The 27010-nt window shown below is 40.9% G+C and overlaps 1 protein-coding gene and 1 non-coding gene across 4 annotated transcripts in view; one reads left to right on the forward strand and one right to left on the reverse strand.

Moving 5' to 3' along the window:
• ANOS1 (anosmin 1) overlaps positions 1–27010 on the forward strand; it is a 694126-nt gene that overhangs the window by 594299 nt on the left and 72817 nt on the right. For all 3 annotated transcript variants that reach the window (XM_078064553.1, XM_078064552.1, XM_078064551.1), the window contains one exon: positions 14614–14676. In XM_078064553.1, coding sequence (XP_077920679.1) covers positions 14614–14676 — 63 coding nt within the window. The remainder of the gene's footprint in view (positions 1–14613; positions 14677–27010) is intronic.
• On the reverse strand, positions 23002–23074 carry TRNAR-CCU (transfer RNA arginine (anticodon CCU)). The gene has a single exon. It is a non-coding gene; the product is annotated as a tRNA-Arg (tRNA).

A 27010-nucleotide genomic window follows, 5' to 3' on the forward strand; every position in this document is an offset into this window, starting at 1 on the left:
TGACAATATTTTCTTCTCAGCTTCTGGAAAGTTATGAATATTGTGACTCACTCGTTAATTTTGAGCAGACCTACCACATAATGCCAAGTTGAATGGGTTTGTTCAGGGATGCACTAATGTGTTCGAGGCGCTTTTATGTTGACAAAGCTGGGGTGATTTGATCTGGCAAGGGAGACAGGAAGCATGAAAGTCCTTATGAGCTTCGGTTCCCTAGTCCTTTCAAGAGCGCACCATGCCTTCCTTGAGCTTGACATGTCAGACAGCCAAACCACACAGATAAGATATTAAGCTGTCAATGTTACAGACGGCTTCTATCTGAAAAGGATTAGTGTTGACACTCTTGCTGATCTGTCTAGCTAAGGACTTGCTTCATTTTTAGGTTGTCTCTCAGAACCTACTACAATCACTTACCCCTCAGACAAACAGATTTAATTTCTCGGAAATCATACGCTGACAAGCGTGTATGTACCTATGCCATTCTTACATACTGCTGGTAGAAACAGTCTTATTAACTCACAGCACATAGAAGCTATTGAAAAGTAGCTCCGTGAGATTTAACATAGGAGCAAATAGAAAAATCTAATTCCTCCCGTGACATGTGCAACATTTTATAAGGCCTGTGGCCCAGGGAAGAAGGACACCAGGCCACCCAGCTTGGGAATACGATTGACACGGTTCTCCAACACTACCAATTACATGATTTCTTAGGAATTGTGTGTTGTTAAGAAAATGTGTAGAAAAAATACATAGGAAGATAAGGATCAACGCTAGACTTGCATAAGCTTTTAAATGTAGCATGAAGTGATGGAAATCCTAATCTCCATTCAACTTGAAGCATGTCAAGGAGGAGTTCTTTAACCTAGGGGCTCAGTGGTGTCAAAAGCATGCTGTGCAGATTAAATTCTGGCTTTCACTCAGGAGGTGGGGTCTGGCTGTTTAAGCCTGCAGGACGCTGTGACTGGTGATTCCAGGCTATGTAAAATCCGATCTAGTGAAAGCTTGAGATTCTGGTTGCACGAGATGGTTCTCCTTAATTCAGCCTCCAAGATCCGACTAATGGCTGGGGTAAGTTTCTTGGGTTATTTTGACTACTGGGGGTCAATATTGGAGAAAGATGAGTGGTTGATTGGATGGTCTGCCAAAGGACACAGATGCCTATGATCAAGCCATAATTTAAAAAATGTTGTGTATGTGTGTGTGTGTTTACACTTTCTGGGTTTGGAATGACAGACACATAGAGATAATATTTTCTAGCTATTGAATTTTTGAGCACTCTGATTACATATAAATGTTTTATTTTTCCCAGCGGAAAGGCTGGCTTGGCAGGTACATCTTTGATTGGGCCATCTGCTTCTTCAATAAATACATTTCCTACTGAGGGTCAGTTCTTAAGTATCTTCAGGAAAATGTTCGTGTTCAGATGTCAGCTTCCTCGCTTGAGGAAAGGGCACCATCCCTCCTTACTTCCCTGCCTTGGCCAAACACCATCGGTTTTCCCTCATTGGACTTGTAATAAATATGACTTGGATTGATTTTGGAATTAATGTATGAATCTAGGCAGGAAGTGCAAATACTACTGAAAGCTCATAATTATTCAGAACGTGTCATGGAGTGGTCCACAACTGCAAAAGAAGTAGGTTATACTCATTTCCTATTTTCATTGCAAGGAATCTTTTGCTTTGATGTTATAAGAAGGGTTTATTTAGTACAAAGGAGGGAGGGACACTTTCGGGGCATGAACTTGTTTCCTGTGTTTTGTAATTAAAAACCAAGACAAAGTGAGGATGACAGGGTTCATCCCACAACCACCTGAATGAATGTAAGACCTCCAGGGTGAGTCTGCCATCCCTGTCCCCCTTACTGTAGGGTTTCTGAGGCTGTGGTGAAGCCACCTGTTGATAGTACCTATTGGGTCTAACTTTACAAAGCCCAGAAGATTCTGCGGGAAGACGTGCCATCCAGTCACTACAGGTTTCGGACCTGAAGCATTTGTCTGTAAATCTCCACTCTTCCTTATCTAAATAAGCCCACTGAGGGCCACTTTATGATTTTCCATCCTCTTTTGCTCATAGATCTATGTCCATAATAGCTTTCTAATGATGCCAGAGGAAGAACATTTGTGATTTTGAGATTTCAAGTATTTTTAAGATGACTTCATTATTTAAAAGTTTTTTTAAGATTTATTTATTTGAGAGAGAGAGAGAGAGAGAGTGAGCAGGGGAAGGGGCAGAGGGAGAGAATCTTGAAGCAGACTCCCCACTGCTGGGCTTAAACCCATGACGCACGAGATCACGACCTGAGCCGAAACCAAGAAATCAGACGCTCAACCAACTGAGCCACCCAGGCACCACTACTTTATGTATTTTTAATGTTTACCTTGATTATTAAAAATTCAAAAAAATTATGAGTACAAAGGACTTCCATCTACCATTTATCTTAATCAGGGTACAGCAAACTTTCTGTGAAAGACGAGTAAATATTTTTTGGTTTCTTGGACATAAGGTCTGTCACAACTAGCCAACTCAACTATTATAGCACAGAAGTGGCGACCTAAATGGGCGTGGCTGTGTTCCTATAAATTTTCTTTACCAAAACAGATGGTGGGCCAGATTTGGTCTCTGGTTTCTAGTTGCCGACCCCAGTCTAGATTTATAGATTGTTAACTTTTTTGTGCATGCCATATTTGCTTTATCACATTCTCTTTATGTATACATAGAAAAAAAATGGATGTATGCATGCCGTTATAGTTGTTATTTTATTTCCAACCGTTTAGGAATGAGGTGCAGGCGTCATGATTCTTTTACCCCTAAAAGTTTTAGCATGCGTCTCTTACATGACTACTGTGGAATTACCAAATTCAGGGAAATTAACACTGATGTAACACTTTTATTCCATATATAGTCTACATTTAAATGTTCCCCATTATGCCAGTAATACCCTTCGTAGCCTTGTTTCGTCTGATTCGGGATCCGGCCCACCATCGTGCTCTGAATTTGATTGCTGCATATCTTTAGTCCCCTTGAGTTTGGAAGCATTCGTCATTCGTTCTCGGTCTTTCACAACATTGGTATTTTTTAAGACTAGAGGCTTGTTGCTTCATAGAAGGAGACTCATTCTGGATTTGTTTGCTATTTCCTTGTGGTTCAGTTCAGGTTCTGCCTTTTGGGCAGGAATCCTGCCTTGGGGATGCTGTGCTTCTCCCATTTCTGGAGATGTGACTTTATCACGTAGTTAAAGTATTCTTTGTACGGTTTCTCCACTGTAAAGTTGTGACTTTACCTTTGTAATTAATATCTTTTTAATTTGGGAAATAACCGTGAGAATATTATTTGAAACTGCAGTGGTATGGGGCGCCTGGGTGGCTCAGTCGTTAAGCGTCTGCCTTCGGCTCAGGTCATGATCCCAGGGTCCTAGGATCGAGCCCCGCATCGGGCTCCCTGCTCAGCGGGAAGCCTGCTTCTCCCTCTCCCACTCCCCCTGCTTGTGTTCCCTCTATCGCTGTGTCTCTCTCTGTCAAAAAATAAATAAAATCTTAAAAAAAAAAAAAAAAAAAAAAAGAAACTGCAGTGGTATGCTAAAATTCCATAGCAGAAGACTGGACAGAAAATCTGGATGCTAAGAAAGCATGTGTGGTCTTCAGTGAAACAGAACTCCATGACCTGTCTCAGGAGACTTCATGATATGCACAAGGACATAGTTTAGGTGAGGAAGAACTACAACGAGAGAGTGGTTTTCTGGTAATAACTACCTTGATTAATCTCGTTTTTCCACTTCAGTTGTTTTCTCTTTATTTCTAAACACCTTCACTGAAATTAAAAGAGCTCCTGAAGTCAGAGTTCCCTTTATTGTGAGAAATAGCTGTGATAAAAGGAGGCCCAGATTTGTAGATAAACATCATGGTGGGAAAGGAATTATCCTTTGATCGTTTCGGAGAAAGTTGATTTGTGATATGAAATGTCTAAGGCGTAACGTTGTTGTGCTGGGTTGGCATGCTAATCCTCTGTGGTTTAGGCTCTGATGATTGTTCAACTGTATTTCCATAGGATGTCTGCCAAAAGATTTCATTATTTTGGCAAGACACAGCGCACTTTTCGACATACAGGATTGTAACAATTTCTATACCAATTTAGAGCTGGAGGGAGTCCATGAATACTTCTAAAGGCAGCAGTAGGTTGCACATATTTTAGGAAATGTATTGAAAAAAAAAATCCACTTCCATATAAAAACCAGATCTATAGTTTCCCAGAGAAATTGCTGCCATTAATTTAGAAAACAGAAATGGTCTTTGTTGATAGCATTATTATATGCTATGAATACGTACCTGTATGAAATGAGAAGATGGACTTTTTTTTTTTTTTTTTTTTTTTGGTGAGACCCAAAGCTTATTCCTTATACCCAGGCAACAGTGAAGACGAAAAATTAAATATAAACCATTATTTGCTTTCATATTATTCAACAGAAATTTTTTTTGTGAAAGCATACCATATGTCTTACAAAATGCACAGTGCCCTAGTCTCCAATTTTTCCTTCTGATCCCACCTTCTGGACACACACAAGAATAATGCCACCCCAACCAAACATAGCTGTTGGAATTTGGGCAAAAAAAAAAAAAAACATGGTACTTCTAAAACAATTATTGGAACATGCTTGAGAGACTGGAAAGAAAAGAAATTTTATTGTCTTCTTTGGTTAAAAGAAAAAGGGTAGGTATCAGGGAAATATGAAAGAACTAAAATAAATTCTTTTTATTGGTCCTTTAGAAGTGGAAGGGAACCAGATTCATTGAGCACCTACTTTTGTGTACGTATTTTAAAAGGTTGTCTTTATAAAATTTATTTCAAAATGATCCTCTTTGGCAAATATTATTCCATTCTTTTATGTGGCAGAAACCTATGGTTCAGAGAGGTTAAAATACAACTAGAATGGGGAAAAACCATTTAGCAGGTGGTAGATGAGGAATTGTCCTCCTGGTTGATCCAACTCCAAGGATCCAGGGTCTGTCTCTTGTCCTCAGACCTGGCAGGAATCATCCACTTCTGTGCCCTCGTCGTCTGTCTTGTCCATCGACTGAAGACCTCTCAAGCTCAACCACCAGAACTACACGTAGAAAGGAACATACATCTGATCACCTTCTCACCGAATGGGAAAACTCTGACTAGAACAGCTGTGCTTCTCCTGATCGTTGTCTTGTATCTCCACATCCAAATTCTTACATCCCCTAAGTTGAACAGTGAAATTCAATGGCCCGTGTCCAATTATAGATAGAGCCGTGGTCCGAAATCCTGCTAACCAGCCATTGCCTCTATGAAGATGTTTTTAGTTCCTGAGTCTGGAGGGTGTAGGGTTGGGATAGATGCCATCAGAAATTCCTTGCCTCTCTAAAATTCTATGTTTTCATGTTGTAGCCCCTGCAACATTCTCTGGGACCTCAGATCAATTGATTATTTCCTGTTCTCCTCCATCTTCGGTCAGACCCCCTCCACCTGATCCCTTCCTTCTCTTCACCAGCATGTTCCAAGTCTGTGTCTCCCTGAGTTCCAGTGTCCTGTGCACAAACACAAAAAGGGGAAACAAAAACATCTTTGCTGAGCGATGGGAGATCTCCTCAGTGTTGCCGTTCTAGCTCTTGAATAGCCCAACTCCCCAAAGTCTTGACACTCTAATCTTCCTATTTTCTGTTTCCTTTTTCACATGTAGCCTGGACTTTTGCTTATAAACAAACATGACTTATTTTTTTAACCTTTCTAGATGGTGTAGAACTTGGAGGCAGTTTTTTTGTGTAGTTCATAGATTTAGCAGACCCATTACTTAGCATGACACTGCGGTAATTGAATTCTGCAAATATTTATAAAAGGAACGAACGAATGAATGAATGACGTAGAAAGAGCAGAGAAGTTTATAAGTGCTCATCATTTCTTCAGCCTTTCTCCAGAACTCCATGTCCACAATTCCAGTAGCTTGTTGGGCATCCCTTTGTGTATGTCCACTGGATGCCTTGAACTCATCATGTTAGAGTCTCAACTGCCCAGGTTTCCCTATGTTTGTTTCTCCCCCGCACTCCACCTTAGGGACACCATGGGTTCCTTTCAGATCGAGGTTAGAAATTTTGGTGTGTTTTCCTTTTCTCATTTCTCCCTCATTCCTGTCTTTTACAGCAAACCAGTAACTGTGTCCATGAGCTTGCAGCCCCACATTGCCTTTCCTAGGCTCATGTTCCTTTTCCTTTTATCCAGTGTCCTCTGCCATCTAGATGGCATATGGACACTATAAATGGCAGACAGAAGCTTTGAAAGACATTGCAAAAACTTCTGCTCTGGTTTCATTTGCTACAACCTCACCTGTGTAATCCAACTCCTATTCCAACTCTTTTAGGGCTCCTGGAGCCTATTCCAATGTGGGGGTTCCCCCCTCCCACACCACCAGGCAATTCCCAGACACCAGCAGCGTGTTTGAGAATTCAACTCAATTCTGACACTATCTACAGGGAGATAGTATCAGATACCACAGAACCTGTAAGACTGTCCACCTCGCCCCCAACTTCATAGGCCAAAGTCAGATCCAGACCGGAGATAGATTGGAAGTTCCCACGACTCCCTCCTAGGGTTTGATTAATTTCCTAGAGCAGCTCACAGAACTCAGGGAAACACATTAACCAGTTTATGAAAAGATATGATACAGGATACAAATCAACAGGCAGGTGAAGAGATACATAGGGCGGGGGTCCCCAACAAAGGAGCTTCTGTCCTTGTGGAGCTTGGGGCCCAGCTCTGTGGCACATGGAATTGTTCTGGTTGCCCAAGCGTGAAAAATGTCTGGAAAGGATAAAAAGAACAGTCCCCTTGTGGGTTAAAGCATATATATATATATATATATACACTTTAAATATATGCATATATATATATGTAAAGTATATATTTAGTATATATACTATGCATATAAAGTAATATATATAAAGTATATATATAAGAGATATATAAAGTAATATATATTATATATGAGATATTATAAAGTAATCTTATAAGTGTGTGTGTGTACATATATAGTGTATATATATTAATAAAGTAATCTCTACACCCAACATGGAGCTTGGACTCAACGACCCCGAGATCAAGAATCGCAGGTACTTCCAACTGAGCCAGCCAGGTGTTCTGGTCCTATTGTGTTTTTATGAGGACTTTATTACCTAGCCATGATTGACTAAGTATTAGCTGATTCAATCTCCAGCCCCTCTCCCCTCCCCAGAAGTCAGGGGTTGGGACTGAAAGTTCCAACCCTCTGATCACATGATTGGTCCTCCTGTCAATCAGCCCCTGCCCTTTGGTGGGTGTAGGGGTGGGCCTAAAGTCACCTTCCTTAATAACAAGACACCCATTTCACCTTTGTGGCTCTGAAGCATTTTCAGGAACGGTGGACAAAGATTAAATATATTTGAGAAATATATTTTGGTCATCGGAATGACCAAATATATATATTTTTAAATCATTATATTGCAGCAACACTCAAGTCATCTCAAACACAAAGTGAGGCAAGCACCTCTCTGTTCTAGGACAGCTAGTGGCATTGAATTCCAAGGGCTGTGTTTCTAGCCTTGTAGTTTACTGCGTTTTCTCTTTTAGCTATCCTGCATCATATCCGCCCCCCGCCCCACATATATCATCCAGGCCCCAGATCTGCGAAAGTTAGTAGAGTCCCACTCCTCCTCCTAAGTTAATCCATGAGTCCTCAATTCTCTACATTCCTCTCTAGTTATCCCAGATGGAAATACATATCCCTTCTTCAGTGTATTATGGCACCTTATTCTTCTCTTGGTTATTTTATGCTTCATCACTTTAGACTTAATCACAGGCTTTCTCCCATGGAGATTATATACTGCGTTAGGGCAGAAATACTGCCAATTTCTCCCCATCTTGGAGACTAGATGAATACATCGCATGTAGGAAATACTAATCCTAATTTGTTGATTTAGCAGATGTTAATTTGAACAGGTAGGAATGTACAGAATGCTGGTGGCTTTGTTTTAATGGGTTCTGTTTATTTAATAAAATGTAATTATGGGTTCTGTTTCCTTGATTATTGGACATGTGTGAAAATTTGAATTTTATAGGAACTTTTATGCTTCAGAATTTATTGTAATTGCTATTTAGGTAATAGAATTTCCTTTGCTGGTAATGCAATAGAAGGTAATAGAATTTCCTTTTATGGAAGTGTTTGGTTAAATGTAAGGTATGGACTTTTGTGCTCATCTGTCCAGATGGTAGTTCACCAAAGTGATATGAGTAATTTCCCTCTTTGTCGGTACTTCGGCTCCTAAGAGTTGGACCCCTTTGTCTGTGATATGAAATACTCAGTCTTATTGGTTATGATTTCATAAGTACCTCGGAATTTGTAACACCTGCCTAGGGCATTTTGGAGTTGAATCCTTTCCGAGATCATCATAATTTAAGAATCTTAAAGATTTGCAAAGTACTTTTCAGTTTCCAAATCCCTTTCACATAGATCAGAGGGGTCCTCCTGCATCATAGGACACGTCTTATGCAGCACGTGGCATAAACAGGGCGGCATTCTGTAATGGAAAGAACATTCCTCTGAGTGTGCCAGAGCATGGGTACAACTCCCAGTTCCTGAAGTCTCGACTGCAGTCACTTGCTTTGTTTAGTGAACCTCTCTGCACTGCAGTTTCCTCTGTCTAAAATGTAAGAATAATAGTACTTAACGTTACGTACCTCCGTAGACCTGTTATTATGGGGCCCCATTGAACAAATAATTTTCAGAGTGCTTTATATATCCATAAAGGTTCTGGCACTCTTTGGCGTTCAGTAAAATTTTTCACAAGTTAGTATGAATGATTGTATTCTCATATTTGAGTTAGCAAATGGAGGCTAAATAATTATGCGATTTTTTTAACAGTTGTAGGTTAGACACATGGCAGAGATGGGGCTCAAACCCAGGCAGGCTTTCTGTGCCTCCATTCTGCACCAGCTGCGTTGCCACAGTCCATGGGATGTGCCTGAGAATCTGTCCTGTCATTTGCATGCTCACCCCCACGTGACTTGTGAAGGATTATGAACGGTTAGCAGAACAGGCGCTCCCAAAGATGAGTTTACAGTCAATTGGAGATAATGTAACTTCAGTACAACGTAGCCTCTGCGAATAACTCGAAAGTATAATGTGAGCGTTCTTGGGGAAAAGCTGCATGGTTTGCAGAGAAGGAATCAGCGCGTGCTGTGTGGATAGCGCTGGTCAAAACAGGTGGTTTGAAGCAGTTGTTGACTGGAGTGGAGAAGGACAGAATAGGCTTTCTTTAAGGAAGAAATTCAGTAACCCAGTGGAAGTCGAGGGATCTAGTGTTTGGGGAACAGAAAAGAGACCAGCTTCATAGAAAGTAATTCATGAGGGGTTGAAGAAGCTGTTTATGAAGGATTTGCTGGTTGACCAGATGTTTTGAATGTAAACCATATACTTTGGGCTTAATTTGATAATTATTGTCTGATTTTATCACAGAACTCACATTATCAAAACCGTGTCTTAGAAGGTTGAATGTGACCAAAACATGGAGAATTGTGGCATAATTAGAGGTGACAGTTTTGACTTAGCCTTTACTCCTCTCTCCCAGGCAACTTCTTTCTCAGGATCAACTCTGTTATTATGACTAATCCACTGCATTTATGTTGCTTTTTTTAAAAGAAAATTTTCAACCTCAGCACTATGAACATTTGGAGCCAGATGATTTTTTATCACGTTGGGGGCTAGCCTGTGCACTGGATGATGTTTCAGCCGCGTCCCTGCCCTCTGCCTGCTAGAAGCCAGTTCCTCTCTCCTCAGTTGCTACAAACAAAACCATCTCCAGACATCACCCAGTGTTCCCCGTGAGGGCAAACTCGCTGCCATTTCAAAACCACTTAGAGCAATTAAAATAATGTATCTAATATCTTCTGCCCTAAATAAATAGCAATAAAATTACCTACACAGCATTGCGCAATATATGTAGACGTTGGAAAGGTTTACATAAAGTCAGTGTCGTTGGCCTCTCTGTGAAGTTTGGAGTGCCAGGCGGTCCTGGACAAGAACCAGAAGGCAGTGGGGAGCAGTTGTCCTCTGGTCACCAGCTGACCTCTCCAGCTTTCTGTTCTTCCTGCCACTCCCATCATTCCTAACTTACCCTCCTTCACTCTTACTCAGTATCTGCTTGCTCCCTGGAGAAATAGTTCCACGCTCAAATACGAATGTGCCAACTCCAGGAACTGCCTACAATAACATTGAAACTTATCAATAAATTTATTTAACAGATGTTTATTGAGCTGCTACTACGTATTAAGAATATCGTAGTAAAAAAAAAAAAAAAGAATATCGTAGTAAATGTCACAAAGTTTCATTGCTCGTGTGTCTTATATTTTAGTAGAATATTATATGTACATGTTTTATATTACTGTGTATTTTTAAGTATAAATGTAATACAGAATTATAAGCTAAGGAAGTGATATTGCAAATGTATCTTTCTAGATTAAGTGAAAAATAATTGGTGTCTACATTCCAAATGATGATCTACGTGATTAGCTCTGTCAGCCGGTTTTTTAAAATTTTCCCTGAAATTGTAAGTTTTGCTTCGTTTGGCTTGAGACAGTAACGTGGAAAGAAATAATTTCAAATTGCTGATCATCCTAAAGTGTGAAAGCTTAAAACGCTTGCTAAAATAGTAAATTCAGTTACTGGGGCTTTTTTTTTTTTTTTTTTGAATTTGACTAGGGCACTTATCGTTGTGATATGTAGTATATTCCAAAGCAATTGTCTGCTTGTAGTATTATTTTTCTCATGGAAATGAGATTTGAGTCTGCCCTCTTTCCCCCCTCCCCCCGAGAAACAGGATGCTTTTTCTTCTTGTTTGAAGCATGAGAGAAACGGTTGGGCTTTTTTACCCCGCTCTTTGGCTTTTATTGCCATCATTTTACCTGGCTAAGAGCACTATAAAGAAATAGAGCTTTGGCAAATGGATCCTGCAAAGATTTACTCAGATTTCCATATCCAGGCTTTTCTTGTCAGATAGTTTTCACAGAGGATTATTAAAAGAAAATGTTGGCTGTCATTAATAACATTTTGTGATGTATCTTTAGACACTGATGATTACTGGTTATTGGAAATGAGGCAAGCATGCAACTGAAATACAACTTTAAATGAATTGCTTACACTGATTTGTGAGTAGCTGAACTTGTGTCCGTGAAAAATCCCCAGATCTTACAGAGGGGTCCTCCCGCATCATAGGACACGTCTCCAACCGAACAAAATCTCAAGGTGTTCTGAAGAATGCCGTTTATTCACTTCAGATGGTCTTGAGAAGGAATTAGGTCTAGATATACTTATTAAGTGACCATTAAACTTTTTTGGCTAGGAGCCAGTATCTTAAAACAAATAGAGAGGTCTGAGGATAAGGAATCAGACATACCTTTAGGAAACAAAACTAACTCTTGAAAGAACTCATAAAATGTGTAAGGGAGACAAGTTTTTTTTTTTTTAAGATTTTATTTATTTATTTGAGATCGTGTACTTGTGCACAGGCAGGGAGGAGGGGCAGAGGTAGAGGGAAAAGCAGACTCCCTGCTCAGGAGCCTGATGCAGGACTCAATCCCAGGACCCTGAGATCATGACCTGAGCCGAAGGCAGACGCTTAACCATCTGAGCCACCCAGGCACCTCGAGAGACAAATTTTTAAGTGACTTCATTGCTGTTAGAAAAATGGTGTTCTTTTACAATTGTTATATTGGCAAAAAACTGTGCATTGGTTTTAACATGCTTGGGAGAGGTGGACACCAGGAAACTTGGCACAAGCTTGTGTAAGTCTTGGAAAAGTACCATGGAAGAGCTCAAGTTTTTAAAATTAAAATAACTAAAAAATGAATTGTTCACATGCAGCATTAAAGAATATACAATCTAAAATATTCTTACAAGAAACAGATGGGTTTTTCATGAAAAATGAAGGGACAATATGAACTCTTTTTTTTTTGGGAGAGGGAGAGAGAGAATCGTTTTTTTTTTAAAGATTTTATTTATTCATCTGAGACACAGAGATACAGAGAGAGAGAGAGCATGAGCAGGGGGAGAAATAGAGAGAGAGGGAGAAGCAGGTTCCCCGCTGAGCCAGGAGCCCGATATGGGGCTCGATCCCAGGACCCTGGGATCATGACCTGAGCTGAAGGCAGATGCTTAACCATCTGAACCACCCAGGTGTTCTGGGAGAGAGAGAATCTTAAGCAGGCTCCATCTTCGGTGTGGAGCCCGATGTGGGACCTGATCTCACAACCCTGCGATCATGACCTGACCCAAAATCAACAGTCACTCAACTGACAGGGCCACCCAGGTGGCCCTATGGACTCTTTTTTTTCCCATCAAATTCTATAGCAGTTCTTCCTGCTGCCCCAGCTTTATTGAGATATGATTCACAACCTTGTATAACTTTAAGTTGTACGATGTGGTGATTTGATACACGTATATGTTGGGAAATGTTTACCACAATAAGGCAGGTCTTTTCCAAGTTTAGTAAGCATCAGAATTTCTCGGAGAATTTGCTAACGGAGATTCCTGGGCCCCGTTCCCAGAGATTCTGACTCTAGGTGTAGGGGCAGGCCATGAGCTTGCATTTCTGATAAACTGCAAGGTGTTCATATTATCAGTCATTGATCACACTGTGAGCAGCATTGCTATGACAGATGGGCAGTTGACACATGGAGAGTAGAGAGTCTTAGAGTTTAAACTGTGTTATTTTAAAACAGAGGGGGAGGTGACTACCAAGTGGAGTGGAAAACAGTATCGGTATATAGATGTGTGTGTGTGTGTGTGTGTGTGTGTGTGTGTGTGTGTGTGTATCCTGAATATGGATATATATGTCCATATATATATGTATGTGGATATATGAATATATATATATATCCTGAATTCTAGAGTATACTTATCTGGAATTTAACTGAGAACTTTGATCCTAATTGGGAAATTTATCAATAATGAAATAAAAATCATAGAGATAAAATAATATATGACCTGATGGAGCCAGGGGTAAGCCAATGTTTAGAGAACTGACATTTAACTATATGGGACTCTTCATTTTTACTAATTAAAACTTGCATTAAGACATAAAATTGAGAATCAGATCTCTATTCATATGAATGTAACGTTTTAATTTCAACCATGAAGACTGGCTGTGATCTCTTATTTATTACTGTATGTTGTATAAAGTATACATAGTATTCTATATTGTATAAGATACTGTATTTTATGGAGTATATATACTTCTGTGGTATACATATATGTGTGTATATATATTTCCGTGGTGTAGTGGTATAGTTATACGTAATGTATTTAGTACACATATAGTATATATAGCATTATATTTTATATATTATACTAATACTATATATATAGTAATAAACTATTATATATGTATATATACTTTATTCAACATTATTCTTTATTATTACATATATAAATATATATAATATATGTATACATATATGTATATGTACTATACATTATTATTTCTATTAACATTATTATTATGATTGTTATTGGATAATGGAGCCTAGTTATCATCTTTGATTTGTTAATAGATATGGTAATACATTTTAAACATATATTTAGACTTTACTCTGAAACTCTCATGTCAGTTTATTCAATATATTTAGGTTGATTCAATATATTCTAATATTTATTTGGTAAATATGTTAAGGTGTATTCAATATATTTTACTAGAGTAATTAAAGTGGATGCATGTTAATGCTGTTAGATCCATTGGGCTAAAGACATTAGTTAACAATTATATGTTATATATAGATATTTAATACAGTGCGGCTTCACCCGATCACCTGTAGGAGACTATATAGACAATAGTCGTATGTTGCCAATTGTAAAGCAAGTTCATGTTAAAGCTTCTGAAAAAAACAAAATTCACCGATGACAACAACCTTTAGAAAACATTTCTTTTTTTTTTTTTTTTTTAAGATTTTATTTTTAAGTCATCTCTACACCCAACGTGGGGCTCGAACTCACAACCCCGAGATCAAGAGCTGTGTGCTCCACCAAACCCAGCCAGCCAGGCGCCCCCAGAAAACATTTCTTACTGAATACAAGTTCTGCCCGATGGTGAATAGCACTACATTTCCTACATGTCCCCTCTAGGCTGCACAACTTTCCTTTTTCAGCTGTGTTGAAATAGACATCTTTTTTTTTTTTTTTTTAAATTTTATCTTGTTTATTTATTTGACAGAGAGACAGCGAGAGAGGGAACACAAGCAGGGGGAGTGGGAGAGGGAGAAGCAGGCTTCCCGCCGAGCAGGGAGCCAGATGCGGGGCTCGATCCCAGGACTCTGGGATCATGACCTGAGCCGAAGGCAGACGCTTAACGACTGAGCCACCCAGGCGCCCCGAAATAGACATCTTTTAAAGTTTCTGTCCTGTCGTGATGCTCTCGCTCCGATGCCATTATACACCATTCAAGTGATGCACTGAGTAGCGGGTTTTCCTAAACTGACGAGCAGAAGCAGGCGTGGAAAAGTAAGGAGTGCAGGTGATTTCCCTTTGGCCCTGCTTCTCATCCGTTTCTTTCTTTCCTTTCACTGTTACTCCCCCCAGTGTCTGGAGCCCTGCAAGGAGTCCTGGGACCCGAGGAAGCAGCAGTGCCAGAGCGTCTGTGAGGTAAGGCTGCCCCGCCCCGCGTGCCCGGAGGTGCCCAGGATGCAGCGTCAGCCTGACGGTGCTCCGCGCGCATCACTGGCGGGAAGGGCCCCTGCGTTCTGCTGCGGGTTGGGGAGTTCAGTTTACTGCAGGGAGGGGTGTCTGTGTGTGTGTGTGTGTTGTGAATTCGTGTAAAAGGGAAAAACATTATTGAGCTTTCTTAAAACCTAGCTACCCACCGCTTCCATTATTGGAATCCATTTTATTACATATGCTTAGAGACGAGAACCTTTTCCAAGGTAGAAGCTACTTCTGTCCTTCTACTTTCCAGCACGGCTGTTGTACGAGCAATTGTCAGCACGATGTTGACATTCTCATGGTGTTTGGGAGAAGCCAGCCGTTTTATCAGTAGCGGGGTTCTCGACATTTTCATCTCATCGTTCACCCTGTGGGCCCCCATATCCTGGGCAGGACGCTTGCCTGCCCGCCTTTAACCGGGTGCGAGGCTCTTACTTGGCCGGTGGCTTCAGGTAGAGAATAAAGGGTGTTACTGTCCCGGACACCTGCTGTCTAAAACCCTCAGTCGTGCTGCAGAGGGGAAGAGCCGCTTTCCTGGACCATCTCCTCCAGAGCGAGTCGGGGGGGTCCAGGCTTTGACGCAGCCTGGGATGTGCTCGGGTGCAGCCGGGAGGATGTGGAGCCGGCCTGCCTGCTGACTGCTGGCCTCTCAAAGAAAGGAGAGTGGGATGGTCCACGAGGGCCGGTGGGGAACAGCGGTCGAAGAGTCCGCTGTAGCAATCAAAGCACCTCCGTTGAGGGTTGTGGGGAGCGGACCAGAAGGGAGGCCCTGTGGCACTGGACTGAAACGATGGTCCGGGGCTTCTCTGAAGGGAACTGGAGACTGACAGCAACCCTTCCAAGCTCCTGCCCACAGACCTTCCCCATATGCGTGGAGATAAACAAAGGCATATATATAGTAAGTGCATAAGAGTTACGTTGGGAAGGCACGGAGGACCAGGAAGTTGGAGCTCATCAGGTCCGATGGCTCCCCCACTCTAGGTAGAAAGACCCAGCCTAAAGCAAAAGCCCCGAGCCTCACACCTCTTCCCTGCATCCGAGTGCTGCTTTGGCTCGACTTCCCTGGACGGTGATGGGGGGTCATAGTGTTGTTGGGCTCTTGTAGAAAAGTATTCAGTTTGGCTTTAGCAGAGTGCAGAGGAGGAAATGTTTCTCAGCACAGACATGATCGATATGTGATTTTCCCAATCTCACTTTTACTTTGCTTTGGAAGTGGGACTCAGCATTTTGTGACGGGCTGCTGGAATATGGGTGATTCGCAAACTCTTACATAATGATGTCTGTGTTGCTGGAAGCGCTTCAGACCTGAGGATTTCTGTCACTGAAGTCTTTGGAAGCATTTTGTAATCGTAAACATGAAAATGCCTCAAATAATACACAGGACTGGCAGATAGTTGAAGTCATTTAGCCCAGTTACTCTGCAAGGACACTCACCCCTAAGCTAACGATTGAATGTTAACTCCCATAGAAGAACCTTCCTACGTCTTTGTATCCAGCCCTTTTCTGGGTGGTGGGGGTGATACAGAGGACCATCAATCATGGTTTCTGTCCTCCCTCAAGGGAGCTGACATATTATCCATCCATTTTCCCCAAAACATTTTGGCTTCTTCAGGGATTCCATCCAAACTTTTCCAGAAAACATATGGTGACCTGGCATTCAGTTTAATATATCTTTATATTAGTTATCTCTTGCTGCCTAATAGATGACCCCCAAGCTTAGTGGCTTAAAACAACACACATTTATTATCTCACAGTTTCTGTGGGTCAGGAGTTTGGACATGACTTAAATGCATTCTTTGCTTCAGGGTCCCACGATGCCGTAATCAGGGTGTTGGCTAGGCTTGCTTTCTCGTCTGGGGGCTCAGCTGCTTCTGCTGACAATCTGCCTCTGAGCTCATTGCAGTTAGTTGTTGGCAGAACTCATTTCCTTACGGTTATAGGACTGAGGTCCCATTCTCTCGATGGCTGTTGGAAGTTGCCTGCACTTCCTCACCACGTGGCCCCCCAGGCCGGTCACGAGATGGCTATTCACTTTTTCAAGGCCAGCAGGAGAGTCTTGATCTGCAGTCTGCTGAGAGCAAGTCTCTATAATGCAACATATTCTCAGGTGTGACGCCTCTTCCCCTTTGCCATATTCTACGGGTTAGCGAGTCACAGGTCCCACCCAACACACACACACATACACACACGCACACACACGCATGCACTCATGTGCGCAAAGAGAGGTGATGACATCAGGGGCCGTTGTGACTCAGTGCAGCTCACTGTAAGGTGGGTCTGCTAAAAAGCAAATAGAAAGAGGTGGGTCAGGCCCCTTGAGGCATTGAACAGAGCAGAGTCATCAGAAATACAACAAAACTGATGAACTGATGCAGCGTCTTGTATGTTCTACAACTTGCCCTCCTACTCATAGTTTGCATTCTATGCTGTACACAAACCATATATCCATGTAAGTTAAAATACGCTGTCGTGGGATCTTGTGGAATGAGACGTACCATGTTGTTTGCATCATAAACACACGATCCCTTCATATCAGTGACGCTGGGTTGATGTTGTGACATCTGCTCCCTGAGAAGGAAGATGTCATTGAAGGTCATCTGAAGCCTCTGTCCCTGGAAATTCCAAATGTGATAGCACACTTGTACAATACCCCTTCTCTCTGAAACAACTGTGAGGTCTTCTGAACCAAATCCAGTTGATTAAAATGGGACTCATGTACCACTGTGATTCCTGCTGTGGTGGGAGGGGTGAACTGAAACTGGAAAGGCAGGACAAGTAGAGGCCAGGTCACGTGAGCCCTTCGTGGGCAGACCTCAGCCCAGTGGTCCCACCGCTCGAGCCCGCCTGTTCCACTTTAGTTCTTCTCAGCATTCTTCATCTCTGTGTCTTGTTTCTTTCTGTGTTGCGGTGATGTCTGCCTGTGACGTTGACGAAGACCGAATCCTGCAAGACTGATCCCCATTTCAGCATTTTGGAGGCTGATCCTTCATTGAGGCAGCCCTAAGACAATCCTGTTCTTCCTCTCACTTATCACGTGACTTGCAATGAGTGCCTACAAGATCCCTGTTTCCATGAACCTATGAAGCTTTCCCTTTGTGAACATTTACACCCACAAGGACTCTTGAGTTTATTGTCCTCCAAGTGGAACAGCTAAACTGTTAGATAGGTTTGACCCCGTGTGTTGATTCGCAAGACACTCTGAGCTTTAGGGCATGGTTTGCCTCCCATTTTTATAAGTAAAGTTGTGTAGGAACACGGCCACACCAGTTTGGTTGCATACTGTCGGAGGGAGCTTTGGGGCTATAGCAGGAGAGCTGAGTACCTGTGATGGATCCTGAGGTCCGTGAAGCTGAGACTGCTGACCACATGGCCCTTTACAGAAGAAGTTTTCAAACTCCTGCCCTAAGAAAAACAACAGTCCTAATCCTGTCACAAAACCTGCCTGACCCTTCAGAATGTTTACTTCCTGATCTGTGTGACCAGCACCTGCTTCTGAACACAGCTTTATTGTTCCTGGCATTTTAGTCATTAAAATCAATTTTCCTCCATGGAAGAGGTTTTTGGAGGCATGTTCATAATCACATACCTAGAATTGGTTCGTGGCTGTCTCACACATTGATCTCTTTAACTTCTCATTTGATTATTTATACAGTTCTGCTTTTGCTCCTTTCAAACTGCTGTCAGAGTTAACGATGTCGTTCCTTAAATGGAAAAGTTAAACGTGTTAGAGCAGGAATCTTGCAGGATTCCTTCTATGGATCACATGGGAGAATTTTTCCCGTGTCAGTTTTTGGAGCATGTTGGGTCATGACAGATACATAGACAGGTCATACTTTATTGTTTTAGTTTATTAATTAAACATTATCTCCATCTTATTATTTTTTTAAAGATTTAAAAATCATAGTAAACCATTTTTCTTCCTGATCATAAAATGCACATTTCATCACATTTAAATGTTCCTTTCTTACAATTGTAAGCATCTAAATTATCAAGGAAAATACTCTTTTTCTTTCTTAATGGTATAAAATCATTATGTGTACTACAATTGCTATTGTCTTAGTTTTGATGAAACATGATACACGGTAGTTTGAGTGACCTTCTTGCTGGAGGACACACCTCTCATCTTTAATAATGATATTTCTGATTTCACAATATCCCCACCCTAGTAGGTACTCACTGGGATGTCCACATTGGCAATGTGAAGTGTACGTTAGGGTCGTTGAGAAGCTGAGACCCCATCTGGGTCAGGGATCCACTAATGAGACAGGTACCCAGGACTTACAGGAAAGCTGTTCTTGGACCAGCCTGGATTCTGATAGAGCCAGTTCTTGTCATTGTGAACATAGGAAGAGGAAGAAGATTTTTCACTCAACTGCAGATAGGATTACTGACTCATTTCTTTGTGTTTTTTCCTTTTCAAAATGTTTTCCAAGCTTACTATATTGGATTTTCACAACCATTCTTAGAAGTTAAGCCTGAATTTTACTCGGTGAACTGAATGGGCTACAAGACTGACACACCAAGAGGAAATGGTTTTATCTGCCCAAGAGTCCATGTTTAATAGGTAGATGAAGAAGATCTGGAATCCAGGTGGTGGTCCATCTCTTTTCCACTGTATGCTGCCCCAGGCTCCCCCTCCTAACTCTGCTCTGTGTCCCAGTACAGAATGGAGGATGAAGTTGTACTCCCCCCAGCAGGAAATAAATCGGAGCCTGTTTCTAACGTAACGTTGTTGGCCGACCATCTGCGCTTCAACACCCTTGAACAAGAAGGGAGTTTTGATCATGCAAAATCCTAGTTAATTAAGGGCACTTCAAGGAATTGAAGAAAGAACAAAGCTCCTTACTACTTTGGGTGCCCTGGGCCATGGAATGTTCCAGTAGTACTGAAAACACACGTCAGAAACTAAAGCTGTTAGGATTTATCACGCTCTTACAGGGGCTTTCTTGCACTCAAACTTGTTAACCTTCCAGTGCTCCAAAACCCAGTTAGTCTTACAATCCAGGGCATGCAGTAAATGCATCCGTTGAGAAGTGGAAGCTGCATCTTCCTGTGTCTGGGACATCTGTAAAAGGGTTAAATGTACGGAAATAAGTTGACGAGTGCTGAACAAGAAAATGATGTCATATGCCCAGGTGTGTGTGTCAGGGGTGGGGGTGGGGGAAACACAAGAATCAGCACAGGTGTGTTGGAGGGTGTCAAGGTGGAATTTGTGGAAGGTTTCTTCTGGAAGCTTCACTTTCCATGCTGAAATCCCGTGAGTGGCCAGCAGTTATCGTGACACGGGGTGGAGGCTGGGATGACCGGCACAGAGCACATTTTCAAAAAATGCTAGTTTTTAGTATTATACATAGTAAACTTTTATTTTTAGATATGATAAGCCTTTACCTTTTACATTTTTGTAACGCATAGAAGTGTTCCTTATATTTCTGGCTTGTGATCTTTGGGCGGTGGTGGAAAGTGCAGACTCTGTCCCGGTTTCCCTTTCAATTTAGGGGATAGTGGGAGTCATGGAATGGAAACATTTCAAGGAATGCTTATGAAGTTTTACAGTTGTTGTGAGATTTCCTTTACCTGTCATTTTATAAAGGAAGTTATCCTCATTATATCAAATTTTATAGCCCTGGAAAATGAGAAAGTCAAGCATATTCAGTGACTTTTTAGGGTTGTTCAGTAATTTATTGGCTAGATGGGACATGTTCTCCATGGAATGTAGGCTTTTTCCCCTTATTTTTTTGAAATAGAGAGACTCCATTTTCATTGAGTTTTTATATGATGCTGGGGGAATACAGAATTATATGAGATTCAATTAGAGGACACTTGATGAGTTTTGAAAGTTAATAAAAAGCTGAGATTGGAGATTATTCTGAATGACTTAAAGACCTATCTTGTCAGAAAAGAGGGACAGAGCAGGTAGAAGGAGTTAAGGGAATATGCTGGAAATTGTAAGAGCATCAAATTTAGGTAAAATAGGAAAGATGCATTTATAGCACTTAACCAATGTCTGAACGTGGGAAACATTGAGTGAATATTAGCCATTTTTACTCTCCAGGGGAGGGCAAGGTTAACACTTTTGAATTCTGTGATAGGTCAGTGAGGTACAGACTGAAGAGGAATTTGTTGTGAGGAGGTGACTGGAAATCGGTCAGAGGGTTTCCATGGAGGAGGAGTCATCAATCTCTACAACTCTGGGTTGTCGAATAGAAAGTATGGCAGGAAATGCAGACCGAATACACACAACTGTTTGTGTATGTTTAGGTTCCTTCTCTAAGACCGTGTGTGTGGGAGAAGGGGAGAGAGGGGCTGTGGCCAGGGGCTCGGAGTCTGAGGACGTGATTTTCGTGTACCTTTCCTTTGGGAAGACTTGACCACATTCACGTGCTCGTGGAAATGAGTCTTGCGAGGGGTGTGAAGTTGGAGATGCATGGGTCAGAAGCCCAGAGTTCTGGAGTATGAAACCAGGGATGAGTCACGTGAGAACCCACTCACACCTGCAGATGCCTAGTCCAGCATCCAGGATGGCCCAGACTCTGCTGTGCACACGGATCACCTGGGCATCTTGTAGAAGAAGGTGCGTGCTGTGGGCACCCAGAGCCTGCCTTTCCAACAGGCAGTGCTGAGGCCAAGGGACCAGGGGCTGCCCTAGCACAGCAAGACTGTGGACCTCCCTCTACGATGTCAGGGTTCCCTGTCAAGTGCTCACTGGGACTTGCCTGCTAATTCTGTGCAGTCTTTTGTGTTTTCTTCTGTGATGTTCTGTAAAGAGAAAAGATGCAATTGCTGGTAAGGATTGAAAATAAACAGATGGAAATGGTGATTAAAAGGAAAACCCCTACTTTTTTAATCACTCAAATTGCAGAATTTTAATTGTTGGTTTGTCTCCATCCCCACATGAAAGGTATTTCACTACGTATAGAATTCTAGGTTAACATTTTTTTTAAATTAGTAGTTTAAAAATCTCTATTTTCTTCTGTCTTGTATGTTTTCAGAAAAATCACTGACATTCTCATTTTCTTGTTGTGTATAAAGTGTCTTTTTATTTCCCTGCTTTTTATTGTCTGCTTTGAAGATTTTCTTTCTATATCTGGTTTTAAGCAATATAATTATGGTAAATCTTGCCTGGGTAGCCTTTATAGTTCCTCTGCTTGGGGTCATGGAGATGCTTCTAATTCTAATTCTAATTGCAATTGGGCTTACAGTTTTAATCAAATTTTTTACATATCAGCCAATATCCATTTCCTTCCTTCCTTCCTTCCTTCCTTCCTTCCTTCCTTCCTTCCTTCCTTCCTTCCTTCCTTCCTTCCTTCCTCCTTTTGAGAGAGAGACTGTGTGTGATTGGGGGTGGGGGAGCAGAGAGAGGGGGAGAGAGCACCTCAAGCAGGCTTCATGCCCAGCACAGAGCCAAAATCAAGAGTTGGATGCTTAACTGACTGAGCCACCTAGGTGCCCCTGCATATGAGCCAATATTTTTTTCTATCCCATTCTGTTTCCTGTCCTTCTGGGACTCTAATTATACATGATAGACTTTGTATTTTGACCTGAGTCACTGAGTCTCTGATCATGTTTTTTCTTCATTTTCCCCCCTCTCTGCTTTATTTTGCTAATTTTCATCACTGTGTCTTCAAGTTCCCTTCAAGTGATCTTTTTCTTTTATAGTGTGTAACATTTTTAAGATGCCATCAGGCACAGTTTTCATTTCTTCACGTTTACTTCTGGAGGTTCCATGCAGGTCTTTCTGTGTCTTTCTTCCACATATCTGGGCAGACAGTACATATTTATAATGACTTCTAAAATGTCCTTTTCTGCTAACTCCATCACCTCTATCATGTCTGGTTTTGTTTCTTTAGATTTCTTTTTTCTTTTTCCTTTTGGACTTGTGACTGGAATCTGAAGGGAGAGGATGCGGTCTTGTGGAACTGAGCCCTTCCCTGTGGGATCTGAAGCTGTCTGCAGGTAGATCGTGTCAGAATTGAGTTGAATTGTAGGATACCCAGCTGGTGTGGGGAACTGCCCTACCAGCACTGAAACTGGGGGTGTAGACCTTTTCAATTTGTAAGAAGGTAAAGTGTGTATCTTTTCTAAAGTGTGATTCAACTCATACCTTGGATGGGTGTGATGGTTTTGCAGAGTTGGCCAGTGTTTGCAAAATTCTTTGAGATGGAAGCCTTTTAGAAACTTAAAAATATAAGTCAAAGAATAAACAACTACATTTCACAACTTCAGAATTTGTTTTTGTTTTTTTGTTTTTTTAATTTTAAGGAGGCTCTGTGCCCAACGTGGGGCTTGAACTCATGACCCTGAGATCAGGAGTTTCATGTTCTACCAACTGAGCCAGCTGGGCACTCCTAGAATTCGTTCCTCTTTAGGAGAAATTATTTATATGGGGATTTCAGGCAATCCATAATTAGCCTATAGTATTTTCCATTGTTTTTTGTAGGATTTCTAGAACTATGTTTAAAAATTCTGATACTCATATAGTAGTTAACACTAACTTTAACTTTTTCATGTGCCAAAATCTGTGCTAATTTTTTACATACTTAATACTTAGGGTAATAGTACACAACAATCATAATTATTCCCCTTTTATATTTGAAAGTACTGAGACTTGTAGAATTAATTTTGCCTCCAAATCTTATAGCTCCTACCAGACTGATGTATTTGCTATTCCTTCTTTCTAGAATATTCCTCTGTCCTTCATATCATGTAACTCATTCTAAATATTGATGGCTTATCTTTTTAAAGAGCTTTCTCTTTGTCTAATCCTTTTCAAAGGTTTATTTACTATTGCTTTTTTTAATTGAAGTACGGTTGACCCAGTGTTACATTCGTTGCAGGAGTATACCGTAGTGATTCAGCTTCTGTGACTTTAGGCTGTGCTCCCCTCAAGTGTAGCTAGCTCCCATCTGTCAGCATACAACATTATTATAATACCATGGACTATATTCCCTATGTTGTATCTTTTACCCCCGTGACTGTTCATTCCATTAGTCTAATCCTTCGTTGACCTCATGTGTACTTCCATTACTTATTTCAATACAAATTAAACTATTTAATGACATACTTGCTTGCTACTAAACATAAACTGTAAGCATAGCAGAGCATGATTTCCCTACTTTCTTTTGCTCATCATTCGATGCCTAGCACCTAGAATAGCAGTGTGGCTTATGAATTAGTATCTGAATCCTTCCATGGGCTGATGTATTTCATAGGCATGCCTGGTAATTCCAGGTAACAAAATACAGGCAGAAGGGGAGAGAAGGAACTGATAGTTTAACTGGAGGGCCCTCGCTGTCCCTGACTCTCTAGGAGTTTTTGAATTTCTGGAATCATACATGTGCCTCGTGATCTTCCAGAGATCTTACAGCAAGATTCTGGAGTGTTGCTCCCAGTGGAAGATCTGACCATTGATATTCCCATATAAGGTGGCACACTTGCCTTTAAAACAAATAGAAAAGAAGAGGAAATTGAGATCAACATAAGTAAAGATGACTGTAATTTGACAAAAGGGACATGTCCTCATTGGAAGGGACTTCCCTAATATGCATGTTTCTGATTTTCTCCCTATTTTATATTATTCATGGACAAGGTGTATAATTTGCCTGGAACCAAATTAATTGTAATCCCATCTAATAATTTAGTGTGTATAATTGAATTTCCAGGCAAATTATAATTGCATTTTCAAGAATAAATTAGAAACGTTTGAATTGAGAATGCTTTTTCCTATTTCATGCGTACTTAGTATTTATGTTCCTTCTTTGAAAGATACAACTGCAAGTTTTGATTGTTTCTTTTAACACTATAACATTTTTATTATTTTATAGAAATTATATATACACACTAAACACTTAGTATAACAACTACACAGGGGAGGAAAACCAAACCATTACTCCAAATTCTACCATCCAGAACAGCCATTGTTTCCTGTGCAAGAGAGTTACCGTAGGAAACCTAAGACTGCTCTCTTTAGAAATTCCTAATTAAAAGGTTGGCCCTTGGCCAGCATGTGGGAACTTAGATTTGGGGAGGGTTCCCATCATCCCCTAACTGATAAGAGGTGCTCCCTGTTCTTAAACTATTAGTACAAGCCATGTGGTTTGTTATGGACACCTGTTTCCTCCTGGGAGTCTGGATTTTGGGGACGTGCTAGCCAGCAGGTGCTTGTGTGACCAGCCTCAGTAAAAACTCTGGACGTGGAGTCTCTCCTGAACTTCTCTGGTGACAGCACTTCCCATGTGTTGTCACAAGTCCTGGCTGGAGGCACCGAGCTCATCTTGTTCGATGGCCCCATGAAAGGACTCCTGGAAGCTAGTCCCTGGTTCTCTCCGGACCTCACCCCGTGCACGTTTTCCCCATTCCTTTTTTTTTTTTTTTAAGATTTTTATTTATTTATTTATTTATTTGAGAGAGAGAATGAGAGAGAGAGAGAGAGAGCATGAGAGGGGGGAGGGTCCGAGGGAGAAGCAGACTCCCTGCCGAGCAGGGAGCCCGATGCGGGACTCGATCCTGGGACTCCAGGATCATGACCTGAGCCGAAGGCAGTCGCTTAACCAACTGAGCCACCTAGGCGTCCCAACGTTTTCCCCATTCCTGATTGTGCTGTGGCAAATCAGAGCCCACGGTATGCCTCTATGCTGAGTCCTGAGAGTTCCCCCGGTGAGTTAGCAAACCTGGTGGTGGTCTTGGGGCCCCCGATACATTACCCTTAAGCAGACACCGTACCTGGCATCTCTGTGCATGCTGGCTTTTAATAATGCTTGAAGTTTAATATTATTGGAGTATAACAGAAGAAACAGAAACCCCCAAGTTTCAGGGAGAAAAAGGTTATGAAAACTATTATGAGATCGAAAGCATTATTTTAAAAATTTTATATTTGCTTTATTATTTACTGATGCCCTAAAGTTAAGTTCAACGTAAGTTACTTATATGTTCTTCATAGCACTCCTACCCACCAATTTTTCTGGCATTATTATCTCCTAATTTTTAGTTTTAGTATATCAAATATTCTTCCTTGGCCATAATTCCTACTTTATTCAATTTTAGTTTTATATTTATGTGGATGATAAAATGATTCTTTTATGCTAATTTCTTTATACCAGGCTTCCAAATTCGATCATATCTTTGGGTGCCTGGCTGACTCAGTCGGTGAAGCACGTGACTCTTGATCTTAGGGTTGTGAGTTCAAGCCTCACGTTGCGTGTAGAGATGACTTAAAAATAAAATCTTTAAAAAAAGTTTGGTCATATCTTAGTTTGTTTTTTAAAAAGGAGTGCATAGATTTGAGAACCATTCACAACAGACTTTGCCTACCATTATACATGAAGTCCAAATTGGATTGCACAAACTTTTCCTCACATAACATATGAGAATATGCATTATTTTCTTTGGCTGTTGAGTGTTGTACTAGCCCATTTATTCTTGCTTCCTGCTTATCTGTAGGATGGCTGAATTTGGCATTGCCATTATTTAGCAAGAAAGACTCATGGGTGCTATATTCTATGAGTTTTTTCTGTCTTTGAGAATGTTTCTGTCACATATGCATTTGAATAACAGCTGATTTTTTATATATGTAAATATATGATTTTTATATATGTATAAAACTATACACATACATATATGTAGTTTACTTATTGTTACATAGCCACTGCTGGATTGGCTTCACACATTAAATTTTGTAGAGAAATCGATTTGGAGGAAACCCCATTTTCTCCATCATAATCCACCTGCTGTTTCTACCTGGATGCCTGAAAAATTATATTTTTATCCTTGAAGTTCAATAGCACAAGCTGTAGTTCAGTGTTCTTGTTTTATCAATATTCCTGGATAAAATTCCTGCCCTTTTGATTTATGTATATATAATTTATATATATATGTGTATGTATATATATATGTGTGTGTGTGTATATATATATATATATATATATATATATATATGGTTTCCATATGTGCATGTATATAAGAACCTATCTGCAATGTGTTCCCTCTGTTCCTGGATATTTCAAGAGTGACAAGCCCCCATGTGATGCTAATAGGAACACAAGTCGAGAACCACGGGCTTAGCTCTCTTCTTAGTTTACCCCGAGATGCGGTGTGGTCTTTAGAAAGCCATTAGCTGTAATACTGGCCCACACGCTTACTTGTTTCGTGATTTGGGATAAATTATAATCTCCCCGAGCTTCTGTTTCCTCATTTGTAAAATGGAAATAATACTGGCTAGGGGGATTGGGGAAGAATAAGTGAGATGAGCAAGCAGAGCATCTGATGGAGGGATTCTGTATTC

The sequence above is a fragment of the Halichoerus grypus genome, chromosome X, assembly GCF_964656455.1.
Source record: "Halichoerus grypus chromosome X, mHalGry1.hap1.1, whole genome shotgun sequence".
Classification (NCBI taxonomy): domain Eukaryota; kingdom Metazoa; phylum Chordata; class Mammalia; order Carnivora; family Phocidae; genus Halichoerus; species Halichoerus grypus.